Here is a 20,609-nt window from a genome sequence, read left to right on the forward strand (position 1 = left end):
TAATGTTCCACTTGACTTTTTTTATATTATTTTTAGAGCCCTAATTCGACTTAGCAAATTTTATGATAAACCAATGTTCTTTTATGGTAGTTTGACTGAAATGAAATCTTCAATTTTTTTGCATCTGATTAAGTTTATTGTATGAATGGAAGACCTAAATTGTCATTCAGTTCTTCAATTGACAAACCCTGTGTTAATAATTATTTTCCATAAATTAGCATAATAAAAAATGAGGTTAAGATATTCAGATTTGCTCATCTTGTAGTTCAAGACGCTATATATTGATTCTGTAATATTGGTCAATTTTGGTTCCTTCACTCTTGGGATCGTAACTTAACAACAGAATGTGTAATTATCAGCTCGTTTTGTCTCTCTTCAGGGATGATAGGTACATTCAAAACACTTATTTATTTGCAATGCGTTTTCCAATGAATGATTCTTGTAGAGTAATATTTGATCGGGGATAAAAGACTTTAATGAGAGAGAGACTGGTTCAAACAAGACGATTTATAAACTATTTCTCGATTGTTTATTGAGGAAAATCAACTTTAATTACGAATTGTCATGAAGTTTATTTTTTAGACATCCATTTAGAAAAATGTGTCGGAAATAGATGGCTATTGAATAGATCTTGTTTGACGTCAAAGCACATTGAGATTAAGTATCTTGTACGTTAAAACCCTTCTTTTTTTTACTAATTAATCTATTAATGATGCTGATGAATGTGAAAAAGAACATGATAATTTGTGTTTGTATGCGATATTGAATTCTTTAAGGACTCTATAACCTTTATTATTTCCATTCTAGGCTATCATTCAACCTATCATTGCCAGCTGTGGGACCTTTTCCCATATCAAACATATATCAGTATTATTGTAATCAAATTAAACATGTCAGTAAACTTATGGCATATTCCTCCCTCCACCAAAAGATTAATATTCTGATATGTTGTTTCCTCTCTTTACAACAGAAGCAATTCATCTTTCAATCATTTTTTATTTACATGTTTAGCTATTGATAATAAAAAGACATGTAATATTATATACAAGTTAAATAGCATCTTAAAAATCATTTATCATTCCTTTAGAATAGATTATGTGTTGTTGCTGTGTCTTGGTGTACTTACAACCAGGTTTTTTTCCTGTTAGTGACAACAAGCTTTATTGTAACTTTTACAACCAAAATCCTTTTATATATTGATTTTTTAGCTCCCCTTGCCCATAGGGCCAAGTGAGCTTTTTTCATCACTTGGCTATCGTCTTAGTCAATTTTTTCAAAAATCTTTTTTGAAACTACTGGCCTAAATTCACCCAACTAGGCCACCATCATCATTGGGGTTTCTAGTTTTAAAAATGTGTCTGATGAACAGACTTGCCAACCAAGACGGCTGACATTGCTAAAAATAGATCATAGGGGTAAAATGCAAGTTCTGTCCATTCTTATGAAAATTTATAAATAAAGAAAAGTCTGACTTAGCTAAAATGTTCAGAATGATGAGCTCTTCCATTTGTCCATATACATCAAAATTATCATGACTGGTCACTTCTTATAGGAGTTATTTCCCTTTTATAACAAATTTTATCATTTATGTATATTTTTGTCTACTTAATCTTGAAAACTGATTTATGAAATGAGAGAAACTTTGAAATGCAAAAACTATTAGCATGTTCTACAAATAAGTCTGGTGGAAATTGTCAGTCCACTTCTCAATAGAGTTATATATAGCCCAATGATGATGATTTTTACCATTTTTTTGCGTTTTTGTCTTATAATAGATAGATAGAAACTGAAATAAGCAAAAAATAATCAGCAAAACCATGATCAATAATTAAGACAATATGGAGAAATCATTCAGCCCCTCCTGATTGAAATATTGCCCTTTGATGAAGATTTTTACCATATTTGTTTTGTGTTTTGCCTAATATGATAAAAATTATACTGTTGTAAATTCAGAAATTGTTGCAATGTTTTTATTATTGCAAAAAATGAAACAGTTGTAATTGCATTAATCTAAACATGCATACTGATATTTTTTTATGTGAGTTAACAGGATTTTTCTCAATATCGCAAAAAATTAGAATTGCATCTTAGTCTCAAATGACTAAATTGCAAAAAAAATGCACGTAATAGTTTCCGAATTAACAGTAATAGATTAATAGTCACTTAAATCACAAAAATTATCAACAACAAAGTTGAAATTGTAATTACAAGTAAATTTTTGTAAAATGTTACCAATAAAGTAAGTAGACTGTCACTCTTTGTTGGAGTGATTGCCCTTAAATAAGAAATATTTGTTTACCCTCTTTTGTGTTTTGAGCAAAAGCTATTGAATATTGATAATAAATGAAATCAAAATTTTTTTGATTCAAATTAAGATGATATGTTTGTTTAGATCAATATGTTTAATTGTCCTAAGTCATATAGTTATGTTCCTTGGAAATATAAATTATAATGTAATTTAATTGCATTGAAATTTGTGCTCTCACAAGTGTAATTCTTGCCAGATGATGTAAGTGTAGATCTCATGAGAACATCTATGATGTAAGTGTAGATCTCAAAAGAACATCCATGATGTAAGTGTAGATCTCATGAGAACATCCATGATACAAGTGTAGATCTCATGAAAACAGCTGTGATGTAAGTGTAGATCTAAAGAAAACATTCATGATATAAGTGTAGATCTCATGAGAACATGGGGAGATATCAGAACATCAATGATGTAAGTATAGATCTCATGATATCAATAATGATGTAAGTGTTGATCTCATTAGAACATTCATGGTGTAAGGGTGGATCTCATTAGTACATCTATGATGTAAGTGTAGATATCCAGAGAACATCAATGACAGAAGGGTTGATTTCAAGAGAACATCTATGATGTAAGTGTAGATCTGAATAGAACATCCAATGATACAATGGTAGATCTCATGAGAACATGCATGATGAAAGTGTGGGTCTCATGAGATCATCCATGATGTAAGTGTAAATCTCAATCGAACATCCAATGATATAAGGGTAGATCTCATGAGAACATCCATGATGTATGGCTAGATCTTGATATCAATTATGATGTAAGTGTAGATCTCATGAGAACATCCATGATGTAAGTGTAGATCTCAAGAGATCATCCATGATATAAGTGTAGCTCTCAAGAGAACATGCATGCTGTAAGGGATGATCTTTTGTGAACATCATTGTACATGTAGTTATAATAATAATACCAATGATGTAAGGATAGATATGAGAACATCTATGATGTAAGTACCTTTAAAAATGTAGTGTAGATCTCACTAGAACATACATAGTGGCATCAGTGGTATTAATGTATATCTCATATACTTCCATGATGTAAGGGTATATCTCCAGAGACAATCCATGATATAAGTGTGGATCTCATTAGAACATCCATGATGTAAGTGTAGATCTCAAAGAAATCATCCATGATGTTAGTGTAGACTTCGTGATATCCATAATGATGTAAGTGTGGATCTCAAGAGAACATCCAATGATGTAAGTAGATCTCATGAAAACATCCAATGATGTAAGAGTAGATCTCATTAGAACATCCATGATGTAAGTGTAGATCTCTTAAGAACATCCAATGATGTAAGTGTAGATCTCAAAGATCATTCATGATGTAAGTGTAGATCTCAAGAGATCATTTTTGATGTATATAGATCTCAAGAGAACATTCATGATGTAAGTGTTGATCTCATTAGAACATGAGGAGATCTAAGAACATTCATGATGTAAGTGTAGATCTCATGATATCATCCATGATGTAAGTGTAGATCTCATGATATCATCCATGATGTAAGTGTAGATCTCATGATGTAAGTGTAGATCTCATGATATCGTCCATGATGTAAGGGTGGATCTCATAAGAACATACATGATGTAAGTGTAGATCTCAAGAGAACATAGCATGATGTAAGTGTTGATCTCATTAGAACATGGGGAGATCTCAGAACATCCATGATGTAAGTGAAGATCTCAAGAGAACATACATGATGTAAGTGTTGATCTCATTAGAACATGGGGAGATCTCAGAACATCCATGATGTAAATGTAGATCTCATGTTATCATTTATGATGTAAGTGTGAATCTCATTAAAACATGCATGATGTAAGGGTGGATCTCAAGAGAACATACATGATGTAAGTGTAGATCTCAAGAAAACATTCATGATGTAAGAGTTAATCTCATTAAAACATCCATGATTTAAGGGTGGATCTCATTAAAACATCCATGATGTAAGGGTGGATCTCAAGAGAACATACATGATGTAAGTGTAGATCTCAAGAAAACATTCATGATGTAAGTGTTGATCTCATTAGAACATGGGGAGATCTCAGAACATCCATGATGTAAGTGTAGATCTCATGATATCAATTATGATGTAAGTGTAGATCTCATGATATCAATTATGATGTAAGTGTAGATCTCATGATATCAATTATGATGTAAGTGTAGATCTCAAGAAAACATTCATGATGTAAGTGTTGATCTCATTAGAATATGGGGAGATCTCAGAAAATCCATGATATAAGTATAGATCTCATATCAATTATGATGTAAGTTTAAATCTCATTAGAACATCCATGATGTAAGGGTGGATTTTAAGAAAACATACACTATGTAAGTGTTAATCTCATGAGAATATCTATGATGTAAGTGTAGATCTCAAGAGATCATTCATGATACAAGTGTAGATCTCATAAGAACATCCATGATGTAAGTGTAGATCTCGAACATTCATGATGTAAGTTTTGATCTCATAAGAACATCCAATGATGTAAGTGTAGATCTCATGAGAATATCTATGATGTAAGTGTGGATATCATAAAAACAGTCATGATATAAGTGTAGATCTCATAAGAACATCCAATGATGTAAGTTTAGATCTCAAGAGATCATCCATGATGTAAGTGTAGATCTCAAGAGACCATCATTGATGAATTTAGGTATCAAGAGAACATTAATGATGTAAGTGTTGATCTCATTAGAACATGGAGAGATCTCATGATATCAATTATGATGTAAGTGTAGATCTCATTAGAACATCCATGGTGTAAGGGTGGATCTCATGATATCAATTATTGATGATGTAAGTGAAGATCTCATTAGAACATCCATGATGTATGAGTAGATCTTATAAAAACATGCATGATGTAAGTGTAGATCTCATAAAACAGTAAAGCTGTTACTATATTTTGTAAGTGTTTTTCATATATCAGGAGCCTGTTATTTAGTGCTTGTTGTTTGTAGATGTATAGCAGATTTTATTTTTCGTTCCATTGTTGTTTGTTTTCCATACACCTGGAATTTTTGTTTGAAGTGTTTTACTTTTGTAATTGAAAATGGAAAGAGACAACAACCTGACCAAAGAGCAGAAAACAGCTGAAGGCCACTAGTGGGTCTTCAACACAGCAAGAAAATTCCACACCTGGAGATGTGCTTCAACAGGTCCCTAAACAAAAATCTGTAATAATAAAATGATACAATGTAATGGATGCCATACTAAACTCCAAAACATAAATGAACTTAAAATCATACAAGACTAACAAAGACCAGAGGCTCAGGACTTGGGACAGATGCAAAATTGTCCTTATGGGCCTTTTGTTATTGTTTTTGCTCATTGTTGAAGGCCATGAACTATAGTTTCAACTGTTACATCATTTGGTCTCTGGTGGACAGTTGTCTCTATGGAAATCATACAACATTTAACTATTCATACAATTGAATCAAAATCTTTATTGACATATGTATTAAGTTTTATAATGAACATGTGTTCTAAATTCCAAGTGGATGTGACAACAAAATACCTTAATTTGAGTTTATTTATCTATCTGAGTTTCTTGGCATAAATTTTAAACAGTCATTTCTTCAGGAATATATATGCTCTCTGTTTTCAGTTGATGTATGTTATCATGAACTTCTGTAAACGAATATTTTAACCTGATGTGGAACGGGCAGACAGACACACAGACTAAACAACACAATACCCCACTACTATCATAGGTTGTGTATAAAGATGATTTTTTTTATTATCACTGTATAAAGCCATGTGCTCAAATATAAGCCTCCCTCAGTGATAAAGCTTTGGAACTGTGTATATAGTTGGCAAACAGCTAGTTGCCCGATACTAGTATTTAAAAATAAATAACAGTGAACACTACATTGGTAGGATGGACATTTATTTACAACATGATCACATTATATAGTTGTATCACAGGGACTGAAGTTTAAAATGACAATATTTAAATATCTATATATAAACTATATGTACATATAATATGGTCTATAACAGTGACAATGTATTTAGTGGTCAGATGTAAATATTGAAAGCTTATTTTAGATGAGAAGTTTAATTTTTGTGTCCAATTTATTTAAACAAAAACAATACGAAAAGAACCCGACTTTTTTTTCATTTTTCTATTTACAGTTTATGTAGTACATGTAGTAAAGAGACATAACTTCTCACACTGAAATCAAAGTGAAAATGTACAAAGAGTCATACAACAGCACATACAGTCTGCACCAAAAACATTTTCAACTACTAGTCAGAAGACCAATATTCTGACATTTTTCTTATTGGCCCAAACAAAATTTTTCAAAAACTTACTAGTCCGAATAAAATTTTACTAGTCTGGGGCATCGGACTAGTGGCTAACCCTGCAGGCTGACATTGTATTTATGAATCCTATATAGGCATGAGTAGAAGATAATCAGTAAATCCTTGCATAAGTGAATAGTAACTGATGGTTTTTTTTTTTTAATTTATAAAAATCAAGTTCAGTGTAGAAGTAATCATTCTTTCAAATCAAATTAAAAAAAAATGTTTTTTAATTATATTTGCCTTTATTCTTGATATATTCATATTAAAACAGAGTTTGCTGAATGCCAGTTAAATTTTGTTTACATTCATACATAAGGAGAGGGCAATAGCTTTTGTGTGGTTGAGATTCCAGGTTTTCTCATTGGAATATATAGTATTTTACAGATTTTTACTGCAATGAAATCAATATAAAAACTATATATTTTTTAATCATTTGTATTCAAGATTTTTTTAAATTGCACTGTTGTGAACCAAAATATTACTCAGGGAATTTTTTTTTTTTGAATTATTAACTTGAAAAAGTTAGATTTATTTCCCTTGAATTATAAGTTGAACAAAACTATTGATTCAAGGGGATACAGGATCGAACGAAAAAAAAATCAGTGTTATTTTTATTAAAATTCTTACCAAGGGTTGAAATTTTATTTGTGCATGGAAATAGATCAAACATAACTTAATTGTAATGTTCTTTAATTTCTCCCAAACTGTTCCCATACTAAAGATTAAAGTTGTTCATTTGAAAGTTAAATGAACTATTGAGTGTACTAGCATTAACACAACCATAACTTTCTGCAAAATAAACATTTTCCTTTTGTTTACATCCAGCCACAGATAATTTTAGATATAGTCTCAATGAATTTTTACTTGAAAATTTTGACAATTTTTCTATCTCATTATTTTCAATAAAGCTTAAGGAAGAAAACCTAAAATGAGGTAATAACATAGAGTGTAAGGTTAAAATCAAAGGAAAACTTTAAAGTCCCATAAGGAGATATCTGGCATACAATCTTCATTGCAGGCAAATACAAATATATATTACATCTTAGCTTTGTTTTCTTCAGTGTTACTGATGTACTTTGGATTTGTTATTAGATATTCGTGGATACCAATTGTTTTGTTTTGCTGTAAAGCTAAACCAAGAATTAAATTATTCAAAGTACCAATTTCCAATAAGCTTGTATGGAAACTTTGACAATCCATGAAATTTGAAGTTATCACGAGAATTAGTACCCAGGAATATAAATAAATCCACGTTATAAGTGATTATTGTTGTATATAACAAAAATGCTTCTTATGCATACTTTTTTAAAACTTAATAATTCCATTTTGTGTAACAATTCAACAATATAGGTTACTCCAGATTTTTGAAACAAAAGCTAATTTTAAATGCAACAAACAACAGTATCACAAATTTAAGAGGTAAATAGAAAATATAGCAACTTTAAAGTCTCACTCCCTGAAGAAATCGCTCACAGTAAGCAAATGAAATGATAATCGCCTCAATGTTTGTTTTTCCTAGGCTTCATTTTCTGTTTCCTTTTCGCAATCTTCTATGAGTGCTGTTTTATGGTTGCCGTTATGGTTGCTTCTGTCCGTCTTTAACAGTAAATCTGGTGGGTTTGTCTTTGACGTCATTGTAATGCTGTTTGTCTGGCTACTGCTGTTGCGAGTAATGGAATGTCCAGATTTGAAGTTGACCAGAAGCAAGACGTTGCCGTTTCTTCTCCGTAGGTTCTTGATCCAACGTTGTACCATCCAACGCATAACATACCGAAACTTCTTGTTGATGGCACAGTAAAATACAAAGTTCAAGGACAAATTACACCAGACAAGAACGTTGGCTACGTATTGCAGAATTAAGTAAAAGTTTGACATAGCAAAGTGACTTAATGGTTGGTCCCCGCCAAACAATGCATATGCAATTCTTTTATTTGAGAATGCTGATGGTATTATACAGACGATAAAGAGGCAGACTATACTGATAAGAGTTACAGTGAGTCTGACCTGTTCTCTGTACCATGTGGCCTCCTTGTTGTTACGGATCTGTAGGATTTCTCTTTCTTTCCGTGCCCTCATTACGGCATAGACAAGATAGGCATTGGCTGTGCTGAGAATTATAAGTGGAACAAAGTGAATGATGATGCTATAGAACCAGCGGATTCTGTAGTAGTGCTCACTGTGTCTGAAATCAGTAGAAACTCTGGTGTACTGATCTGTTGTGTTTGCTATTGGTTCTACTCTCAATAAGAGAAAGTGTGGAATGTTTATGACAAACATAATGCTAATAATTAATGCATTTTTCATTTTTGCACTGGCTCTATCACACATGGCCTTTGCCCACAGTGGATACCGTACAAAGAGAAAACGTTCAATAGTTAGAACAACTGTAATCCAGACGCTGGAATTGGTACACACATTAACCAATGGAAGATAAATATAGGCATCATAAAACTTCCAGAAGTATTCTTTTCTCTGGTAAGAACCTACCATGAAAATGAATGAAAATGTAAGTGCTCCCAAATCAGTCAGAGCTAGTCCAGTTAAATATGTATATGGGGACTCTTTGAGTTGACGCTGCGTCAAAACTAATAGGTTCATAATGTTGCACAAGATGCCTATTGCACAGATAATTGGTCCAATGTATTTATAGCATATTTTGCCAACTTTAAGAGCCAGTGCTATATCTGCTACCCAGACAGTTTCATTACTGACTATAGATGGTGTTGTGAAGTTTCCCATAACATGATGTGTATCATTAGCCTCTGATATGAACTGGTACAGAGGGGTAACAATGTCTAAAGGACTAGTTAAAGTTGCGTTCAGCATTTTCAATAATGGTGGAATTATCCTCTATTTAGTCAATGGTATCCTTTGAATATCATCTCAAATCTGTAAATAGAAAACAAAATTATCAGTAATGTGTTTCAAAGTATTAGGTTTAAAAGGTACTACATGTATTGCAGACTGTAGCGAACTGTGCTCTCATACCACAAACTTTGCCTACAAAATTATGATGAAGGACTTTCCAAAGTATTTTATGTATGTATGCCATATGCTGAAAGCTGCAGTTTTTCTGTTTTGTTATATTACATTTGTTGTCAGGATAAAAAAAAAAGAATTTGAAATTTGATCTTCATTTCCCTTGGCTGCATTGGTACATTGTACAAGTGATGTGATTCTTGTTTTGTCATTTTAGACACATAAATGCATTGAATAAAAATGCAAAAATTGCCAATGTCTGCAATCTTGCAAAGTTTTGTTTTTTTCTTCTGTTTACTGTGTTGACTTATATTGCAAAAATCATCAGGTATCATAGACGTTAATTGTTCTGACAAGACTATTTTTTACTGATGTGTTTCACACATTCAAGTATTATGCAAAACAACTGTCAAGCCTCAGACTTTGCATTCACATGTTAAGTTATTAAAAACTGATATATAAGTTAGTAGCTGTAATACAATAGATAAAATACTTGTGATTTTCTTTTCAGTATTGCATTTCATTTAAGATGTCTTTGTCACATTGTATTTTAGATTGTATATGTGAAATTCAGTCTACATCTGAGAACTCTCAAAGTTCTGACAAATGTTCTACATAACATAGAATTTAAATAAGCAAGCTCGGCATTTTATTTGTAATTTCAACATAAATCTTTTAACTCAAAGTAATTAAACTCCTGTTGCTATCTGAGTTTCCTGATGGTACATTTACCTACGATTGCATCTTTAAAAGCAACAAGGGAGGAACAAAGCTTCAATATCCATTAAACCTAGATTTACCTTAACTTCTGCAGCTGAAAGAACATAACAGACTTGTTTATTCTTTAATAATCTTTCATGTTTAATTATGTGCTAGGCTTAAGGTATGTTTGTTTATATAACTTAATTTCCTCTGCAAAAAAAAAATTGCCACAAAATAGCAGGCAGCAGATTAGAATTACATGCTTAATTATCCGAATTGCTGTAAGAATGTTACATGAACCCATTTGAAAGTTACCTGGCTTTTTCTAACAGATAGTAAATGGCATTCTTAATTTAATTACATAAACTAGTTAGACTATGTAGCCAGTCACATCTGGAATGTGTTCTGTTTATTAAACTTATTCACTGTTTATTGTTGTATTTATTTAGTTTGAGTATTGTGATGTATGTGCAGTTTTAAACAGATGCACCAATATCTCATTAATTGTCAGTGAAAATTTATTTTTTTCTGTGACTTTTTGGACATTTACATAAGTTCATAACACACAGAATTACACAATTGTAGATTCAGGGAGGGTGTGTAGACGCCTACACTACACCCAATTTTATTTTTATCAGATTTTTTTTCTTTTTTTTCTTAAAATCTATTCAAATAGTTTATTGGTGCATCTTTTAAAGGCAGTTACTTGTTTTAATGACCCTGACTCTTTCCTATAATGATCTAGTATATAACGGGGCTCTGTGAGCCGCCGGTCCCTTTATGCATCCTGTGCAAGGGGGTGTTTTAGACTTTTTATAGTGAGTAGTATAAGGAATCAAGGATTTAGTCAAAAGGCATGTAATCCCTTTTTGTAAAATACTGCAATCAATAAAGGGTTAGTCACAAATTTGATCACTTTGCTTATGTCTCAAATGAGATATGGTTTTATTTGCTTAACACATTCCTAAGACTTAAATGTGAAATGTGGGTTTTAAAATGTAAGCTTGATGTATGACATGGACTTCATTTTTTTAAGTCATTTACAAATATCTCATGATAGTAGTCTTACATCAGAGACACAAAATAATGCGTTAGACACTTTTATTGTTATTTAACTTTACTAGATTTTAAAATACATCTCTATTTTGGAATTTTGGTCATTATTCATTGTTATTTATCCATGGTAGATATGACTTGTTTATCTTGGACAAAATATATACCATCAAACCTTTATTTTCACTTTGGATTTTATTGAAATTGATAACCGAATGATTTGTATTTTTGGGAAAGACATAGTTGAATTATGTTGTGTTGACTGTTAATTAAGAGGATGTGTGACTATAGTTTAGATTGAATTCTTGATCATACTTCATTGTTTTTCAAAACCAGTGTGCCATAATTTCTTTCTAGGTATTGTGTTTGTTGTCTGATTTCATTGAAAGCACCTAGTATTCAGATGTTGTTGTTTTTTAGATAAAATATATTGGTCATTTTTTTTGGTAATCTTCTGAAAACTAAAAAGCGCATATTTTCAGGGGAATTGCAAATTTTTGCATTTAATATCCTATTCTTAAAGGCCTCCATGCTTTAGTGCATGAACAAATGCATTACTGTTGTTTTTATAACGTTTACAATCATAAGTTCTACTGGTTCTTCGGGAAGACAAACTCATGAAGAATTATTTAAAGTGAAATGTTTACCATTATCTCATATTAACCAATAAAATATCAGGTCGTATTTTGGTGCAATAACATCTATTTAATTATGAAATCTATAAAATGTAAATAATGATTCCTGAATAAGAATTGAACATTAGTTGAATAAATATTAATTATCATTAGAATGTTAACCAGTGCATATAATATGTAATGTTTGACTTGTAATGTTTTTAGGAGTAAATGAGTAAACATTTTTAAATAAAGCACTGAACAAGAAATTTAATGTTCATTAAACGACACCATGCTCTGCCCCTACTATCAAATTTCCATAATTCCCATTTTACTATATGGAATGGATTTTCTCATTGTTTAAAAGGCTGTATGGTGACCTATGATTGCTTTCCTACTTCCATGTCATTTGAACAAGGGTTATACTGGGGCTGAGGATAGCTGTACATGTTTCATTTGCAATCAAACCACCTCTCCATATATTTATATTGAATGATAGTAGCAGTACCTATTCAGTGAAATACCACATGTACATTTATATATATTAAAAAAGAAAAAAATGGGGTTAATGAAGGAATCATGTCTTAAATAAATTGTGTTCAGGACTTAATGTCCAATTATATATTTAAAAGGAAAATCCTGATTGAAACATACATAATTGATGAGACAAGAAATAGTTTAAGTAGTATAATAGTTAGCCATGACATTTATTTTTAATTTGGTCGTAGTCCTACCTACGTGATCAAATTGTTTTATTTTAAGTTAAATAGGAGTCTGGTTTTCATCAGTTCAAGTTCAACTTGGTGAAGTTGCGCTATTCAATTCTACGTATAGATTGGTATATATTTATCTTTGGTGTATTTTTTTTGGTTATTAAATGTGAATGAATAGTTATTTATTTGATATTTAAATTGAAATATAATTGTATATATGCATTTAGATATAATTGTCTGTATAAAATGTAGGATTTTTATTTTCAAAAGATGAACGATTTAAGATATAAGGTTATTATTAAATTTACCAAGGTACATAACATTCGACTTTGCAAGATGAAAACATAAGTTCTCCTTAGCAGATTGATTTTGTCAAAAATTAGGTGGTTGTTTTTCTCCTTTGAACAGTTTCATATTTTGTCTTTTCTTGGCCCTTTATAGCTGACTAATATAGTGTGGGTTTTGCTCATTGTTAAAGGCCATACATTGACCTATATTTGTTTACAATTATGTCATTTGGACTCTGCTGGATAGTTTTTATATTGGCAATCATATCACATTTTATTTTTATAATTATGATTAACTACTCCCAACCATAGTCGTATATTATATTATGGTATTGGCAACTCCAGAATAATTTCTAACTAGAAAAGTATGGACTTCACATGAGGAAATGTCAGTGGCATGTCCTGTCAGTAAAACATGGCACAGCTGCTGATGACATGATTAAAGAAAACCATCAAAATAGGTGTGAGCTTTTGAGCTATGATTCCTTTAAATGCAGAGAAAATGTCACATTCAGTAATTAATTGGCTAAATTAGTAAAAGGATATGAGGGGTTAAAGTCAGCGAAACAGCACACTCAGCATTAAATTCTTGATTTTGTTCCTGAAAGTGATAGAAGTGTCCAATACTTTTGAACACTCTAATTATACATCTGATTACAGTGTCCTTATTAGGCAGTCTAAATGAATAGAAATTTTGATAAAGATGAAACTATAATATTAATGTTTTTTATAATGTTGTATGCATAAGTTTTCTTTATCTTTCTGTTTTTGATCTTTGGAGAAAACATTGTGAACATTATTTTATATTAAGTTCAAATAATCTTGATTTTTCAGAATTTTTTTTTTTTTTTTTTTTCAAACATGTTATTATAAATAAATCTAATTTTTGGTCTGAAAGGGAAATTGAATTATAAATCTATCAAATAACTTTATTTAACGATCTTGTCATTTATATTAAGATATATATATCCCAAAAAAATGATATTTTGCCACAGATTTTGATGAATTTCCACATGTTTATGTGTCACAGAAGCGTCAATGATGCTATTTCTACTCTAAAGTGTTGATACTATAACATCTTGCACAACTTTTTTTGTTCAAAAGTGCATAAATATTACATGTTTACATGTAATGATGGAACATTTAAATTAAAGTGATATCCCATCTGTAACTATTTATTATATTGTAATATCATAATATTAATGGCTTCTAAATTTGGATTCACAATTTGTCATCATTAAAACAAATGTTAAAATTTTGATGAATATTATTGTAGATATGGTTGAACAAATTAAAAAAATTCTTTATATTGGAATAAAAGTTGATGTGTGGCATTAATCAATGAGACAGTAACCCATCAACAACAACAAAAATAATAAAGAAGTGGGAAAAAACAATTTAAGGGACCTCAATCAACAGTCATGAGTTAATGGGAGGAACAACACAGGGTAAGGTCTAAGAAGGAAAGATGGGTTATCCATAAAACATGGGAAAAAAACCGAATTGAAATAAAGATATTTTGAACTTTAAAACAGCCATTTGATCACAACCTGTAATCTTAAAAAAGTTTTGAAATGAATTATTATTATTAAGTCAAGGTCTGAGTCTTCTATAATGACTTTAAAATGAGTGTAATTTGTATACTGTAAATTTTCAAATGTCTAAGAGACATTATGTGAATGACATTACATCTTGGAAATATAATTTGAAAATTCAAATGCATCATGTAGCCTAGAGCCCCAAAACTTTCTTGCCTCATACTATTTAGTCATTAAATGAATTTTGCATATGATTTTGACAATACAATATAGTTGATCACTTATTGTGCACTTAATATCGGATAAGAAAGAAAGTTTTGTCCATTTATAGAATCACATGCAACCTTGATATTTTATAATTGATGCTATTGATGTTAGTTTATTAAAGTACCGTTTGTTGTTTCAAACACTTAACATTAATTGAAAAAAATATGATAAAACATGCAAGAAAATGTTTCGTGACAAAGTAAAGGATTACTGAAGTTCTTTTTATAACTAACGGTTAAATATCATTGAAGAGAAGACAATCTGATTTCCGGCCTTTTCTCTTATCTAATTCATCTTTGTCAATCAAGTTATATCACTTTAATTTCACAAACTGACAATGTTTCAATTCAATTGATTGGAAAATTTTATTGTCAAAACAAAAAGAGAAATAATGAGTGACGCAGATGAAATTCCCTCAGTGACAATTTCCAAGGATGTTCAATGGGGTAAAGAGCTGTTTTTAATATCCTGGACTCAGTGTGCGATGTATTGTACAACTTTATTAAAAGAAAATAACTGCATTCTACAGAACACTTCATCGTTTCAAAAGTTGAAAATAAGACATGAACAGAATATTATCGTAGTAATCTAGAATCCCTGGACAAATTATGCATGAAAGTTTTGCATTACGGTTGATTGAAATTCTAGTTTTAATACTCCTTACTTCCTACTATATAAAACAATGAACTTAAAATGAGAAGGTCAATCATCATTTATTTATGCTTTATCTATGCAATGTCTTTGACCTTGTAAAATGTATATCTCCCCCACATATGTGGGCAGACGGATTGTGTTTGTCCTCTACATCCATCTGTCCATTGCAAAAGTTAGTCAATACTAAAACGCCTACAGTTTGCATGAAACTTGACACAATTTCTTTTCATGGTGTTGACACCTTTGTATCATGTTTTTATTCAGTTCGAATAAACATAGAAAAACATGGTACTTGTCACAAAGTTTGTTGATGCAAAATCTTGCAACTTCTCTAATTTATGATATGAAGGCTTATGTTCCATAAGGCTTTATAAACTAATGTCATAACAGAAATTGTTTCCCCCCTTTTTTATCAGATTGACTGGAGTTTCAAAAAAGCAAAACATTAGCTTGAATGACATTTAATTCTCAACCCAAAACCTTATGAGTTTGCATTGATTTGATTGATACAAACAATTGAATCAATTTTACTAAACAGATTTACTCTATAAGACTGAGATTTCATGTGAATAAGAATTTTTTTCTACAGTTGCTGTCTTTAATCTTATGCTAGAAGAACTGAAGGAGACATGTTTTAGGTCCATGGCATACTTTAATTGTTGTGTAGTTGTCTTTGAAGATGGGAGTTGTGCTAACTTATGATGGACTTCTAAACATCTTGCAAACTATTTGCTTGAAAACATTTTGTAAACTGGTGAGACATTTTAACTGATTACATTTTTCTTTTCCAAGAAGCAGTAAACAGAATGTTTGTTAAAATAAACTCAATAAATAAAACAAACAAGAATAAATCCATACTTGATCAAGTTAAGATTTAAAGACAAACGAGCCAAAGCCAAACATTTGTTTTCTTCAAATTAGAATCCTACCAGTGTTCTCAGACCTTGCCATTTTCTTATTTAATTATACAAGGAGGAAAAAACAAACTGGTAACTGTAAATAGTTGTCATCTAACAGTATGAGTCCAAACAAATCTCTTTTCTAGGAAACAAACTGTCTTGAAAAAGACCTGAAGAAAATTAACTCTCCCACATAAATGTAATAAAGATGTTAGACCAGTCAAGACATCATTGATGTACAGATGGACAGATAAATATATTTTCATTCACTGTTTTAAGTAAAAGTACATATATTTGTCAAGATTGGTGGGGAAGTGTTATTACTTTTAGAATTATTCCACACTTTTATAGGTTCACAGCAATCTATCATCTATTTATACATGTAAATAAAATGTTTTCATCATATCTGATTGAAGACTAAATATAGTCTGCAAACCAAAACTATACTTCATTTATTTTTAGTAGAATTATTCGATGTTCTTATAAAATGATGGAGTAGGGCATTCTTGTCGACTGAAATACTGACCAATCTAGATGGTAACCCCTCTCTGTCCTACACCAACATTATTTTAGCAAATTATTAATGAACACTTACATTGTATTTAAATGAATTGACTTGCAGCTGGAAAATTGATTATAAAGAAGAATGGAAAGTTTAACATGTAAAAGAACAATGCTGAAATTTAAGAAGCCATAACCATACAACTGTTTTCATGGATCATTACTAAATTGTACATGCTTTATCTGTGACTGTTTGAAACAGAAGGATTTTAATACATTTTTTTTTAATTTAACAGCTGATGTGGAAAAAAAAAATATATGAACAGTCTTTTAAGCAACCAAAAAAAAAAAACAACACAAAAATGTTCAATATTTTGTTTTATTGATCACTCTCTTTGTTTACCTTTATTTCATTACCATAAGTTTTGAATTTCAACACTTGTCAATCAGTGAACTTTAATGTGACAGAATTATTGACACATACTGATGAAGGATCAACTTTCATATCTCCTTTTAGATTGTTCATTTGTTGAACCAGTGCAACATTTTATAAATTCCTAACTGAATCATATGAAAAACCTTTCGATATGTGGCGTAGTATCTGATTATGAACAAAATCAAACATTTCAATTAATTCAGTGGCTACAACTTTGTTAAAAATATTCTGTGAATTTGGTTTGCTTTACAATGACACTGATAAATGTAACAAGTCTAATTTGGAATGAGAACCATTCTAGTTACAATTGTACCTCAAGAACATGTAATACCCACCAAATACCAACCAAAGTTGGGGGATATTAGAATGAAATTCAAAACAGTGTGGCTGTGGCCATTGATTGACACATTAAATTCATCCATTGACTGGGACAAATTACGTGAACGTTTGTCTGTAACGACCACTGTTCACGACGTACCTACGATAGACATTTAAACTGTGGGGTCACCAAAGGTTTCTTAACGCCTTAAATTATAAAATAATTCGAAAAATTAATCAGGAATAACCTTTATGTTTTGATTTATACAATTGATATAAATCAAAACATCGTGTTATTTCTGATTAATTTTTCGAATTACTTTATTAAGGTGTTGAGAACCTTTGGTGACCCCATAGTTTAAGTGTCTTTAAAAAGTACATAGTGAGCAGTGGTCGTTACATACAAACGTTCACCTAAATTGTCCCAGTCAATGGATGAATTTAATGTGTCAATCAATGGCCACAGCCACACTGTTTTGAATTTCATTCTATGAACCAATCTAAGCCCATCCTATGATTTTGTAGGATACTCAAGGTAAATGCCTAGACAATATTTATAGCACAATCACTACTTCTCAGGATAGAAATATTGAGAAGAAAAATGTGAAAATCATTTAGATTTGTCAGTTCTGTGTGACATGAAATGTGACATCTGTGTGACATGGAATGTGACATGGAATGTGACATGGAATGTGACAAAGACTTTGAATTTGTCAGTTATATCTGATTAGGAACAATGTTGACTCTGTCAGAGTTATAGGACTTTGACAATTACTAAAGCTGTCAGTACTGTGATAAGATAGGAATTTGCCAATTTTGTATTGGCTTCATTGACAGTCAATACTGTAAACTTTGTAATCTGTAACTGTGACAATATAAATCCCATACCTCACTTGACACATTTAAATTTCCTATCTGTATCTGTTTGTGTTACAGTAAAGGAGTGTAAAAAGGAGAAGAGTTTCACCTGTTATAATTACGTAACAGTGATGTCTTACAAAACAACCCACTGACATGTAATAGGAAGTTTGTTCTCTAACATCTGTTTTATGATAATCTGGTTCCCTAATCAGTCTGTTTCTGCAGTTGTTTATTGATTGAGCATATCAAGTGCAGCGATGACAGTTGTATATTGAAATAGGTAATTGGTTTGAGCATAGACTTGTGGTTAAGTAGAAGTCATTTGCATATATATGCAGCCAACAGAGGTTAAGAAACATTAGTCTTTCTATTCAACTAAGATTAATAGCGAGTCTGAACAAAAATTATTTTACAATTATTTATTTCTATGGACTATGGTACTCTGGTACATGTATGATACGACATATGCATGGCTTATTGTTTGAGGTTTTGACTGCCAGATGTTAGTATACCTTGATCATATTTTCATGGTTATGGGAAATGACTTACCAAAATTAAAGCTTTTTTGCTTTTGTTTGTTTTGGTTTAAAATTTCTTAAGTACCGGTACTAATTTTGCTATATAGAATGGTTGTAAGGTGTATGTACTGTGTCCATCTGACAGAAGTCATTTGACCTCAACCATACTCCTTATCCAAGATCAACATTAAAGTTTCAGGATAAGATCAAAGTTTCATTTGAAATGGGTAAAATGTAGGTCAACTATCTATACTTTAGAATCATAGTGCACATGTCTTTGACAGGCTTCACCTGACCTTAACCTCATTTTCATGGTTCAATAATCAAAGTTATAGAACAAGAAGTTTGACTTTGTGCTTTAACTTCGGGAATAGTAGTCATACCTATCATCTATCACATCCAATGCTTATATGAATAAAACAACAATAGAAACATTCACCTAATTTAGCAATAAGCTTGGAGTCAGGAATGGGAATGGGTGCCACTCACTGGTGCATTAGTTCTTTTCAAAGACAATTTGTACCATCCCTTTATCCTCATTCTAAACATGACACTGAATATTAAACACTGTTAGTGATTTTCAGTCTGCTCATAGTTGAGTATTGACAATCCTGGCTTTACTTAAATGATTTTGGGATATCAAAATAGGTCCTTTTGTTGGCTTATTCTTTTATCTTGTATTCTAACCCTCAAACAGAATCAATAATGTTATATAATGTTTGTACCTTACCTTGAATGTTTTTTAATCATCGAAAAAATCAAAGGAAACCAATTTATAATGAGCTATTGGGCTTTTCTCTCTTTTATTCATTTAATTATGTAAAAACAAGATTATATTGCAATATTTATGTATGAGCTTGTTACATCAAACGCGTCTATGTTATAATGATTAAAAAAAATCCAAATTTAAAATCACATTTCAGTAATTAAAGTTTAGATTTATTTTGGTTATTGAATGATTCATTTGTTTATTTACTAAAAAGCAGGTTTATAAGTGTGATTGATGTTAAGGTTGTTGTCATATCTTACATGTGCATGCATGATATCTTGGAAATTCTACATTTTCACATGATCTGATTTTGTAGAATTGACAGCAGTTTTCTTTCCTGGAATTCTGCATATGGGACAAAGCAAAGTAGAAAGGGGCAGATCTTAGCTGACACAATTATAGTCGATGTCTAGCCGGTAAACTAGCTGTGCCATTGTTTTGTAAAGTGTTTCCAGAAATGGTGTTACAAAGTATAAAATAACAGGGGATAACTCTTATAAAAAAAAATGAAATAAAAAAATATCATTTTTTTTTGCTCTTGATGAAATTTGATATGAGATGTACATGTATGTAAAGATGGTACTGTTATTGATATTATTTAATGTAAAGGAATGAGATAAGAGTTGAGATATTGAGTATGGCTAATCAAATCATTGCTAGAAACCTACACAAATTACCAATAGATTAAAAAAAGTGAAATTAAAAAAAAAATCTTATGCTTTGTTTTGTACAAAATAAGTTCTTCCAGATATTGCAGGAATAACCTGGTTAATTGATGCCAAATAGTTTCTTTTTCTTTGAAAGTTGATAGTTAGTAGTTTAATGATTGAAGATCTTACCCACTGAAGAGAAGACATTTCTGTTTAACTCCTTAACTGAC

General features: G+C 30.9%; 2 protein-coding genes across 8 annotated transcripts in view; one reads left to right on the forward strand and one right to left on the reverse strand.

Moving 5' to 3' along the window:
* LOC139523548 (probable ATP-dependent RNA helicase DHX35) overlaps positions 1-20,609 on the forward strand; it is a 197,147-nt gene that overhangs the window by 127,236 nt on the left and 49,302 nt on the right. Inside the window, exon 23 of one of the 4 annotated variants that reach the window (XM_071317658.1) lies at positions 20,046-20,145. The exons of the other annotated variants lie outside the window; for them this stretch is intronic. Within the exon in view, the coding sequence (XP_071173759.1) occupies positions 20,046-20,116 (71 nt within the window). The 3' untranslated portion in view covers positions 20,117-20,145. Of the gene's footprint in view, positions 1-20,045; positions 20,146-20,609 lie in introns of those variants that run through there. 4 annotated transcript variants of the gene reach the window in all.
* LOC139523551 (probable G-protein coupled receptor B0563.6) overlaps positions 6,182-20,609 on the reverse strand; it is a 53,447-nt gene continuing 39,019 nt past the window's right edge. For all 4 annotated transcript variants that reach the window (XM_071317666.1, XM_071317668.1, XM_071317669.1 and 1 more), the window contains one exon: positions 6,182-9,509. In XM_071317666.1, the coding sequence (XP_071173767.1) occupies positions 8,136-9,446 (1,311 nt within the window). In that variant the 5' untranslated portion in view covers positions 9,447-9,509 and the 3' untranslated portion in view covers positions 6,182-8,135. The remainder of the gene's footprint in view (positions 9,510-20,609) is intronic.

The sequence above is a fragment of the Mytilus edulis genome, chromosome 5 (genome assembly GCF_963676685.1).
Source record: "Mytilus edulis chromosome 5, xbMytEdul2.2, whole genome shotgun sequence".
NCBI lineage: Eukaryota > Metazoa > Mollusca > Bivalvia > Mytilida > Mytilidae > Mytilus > Mytilus edulis.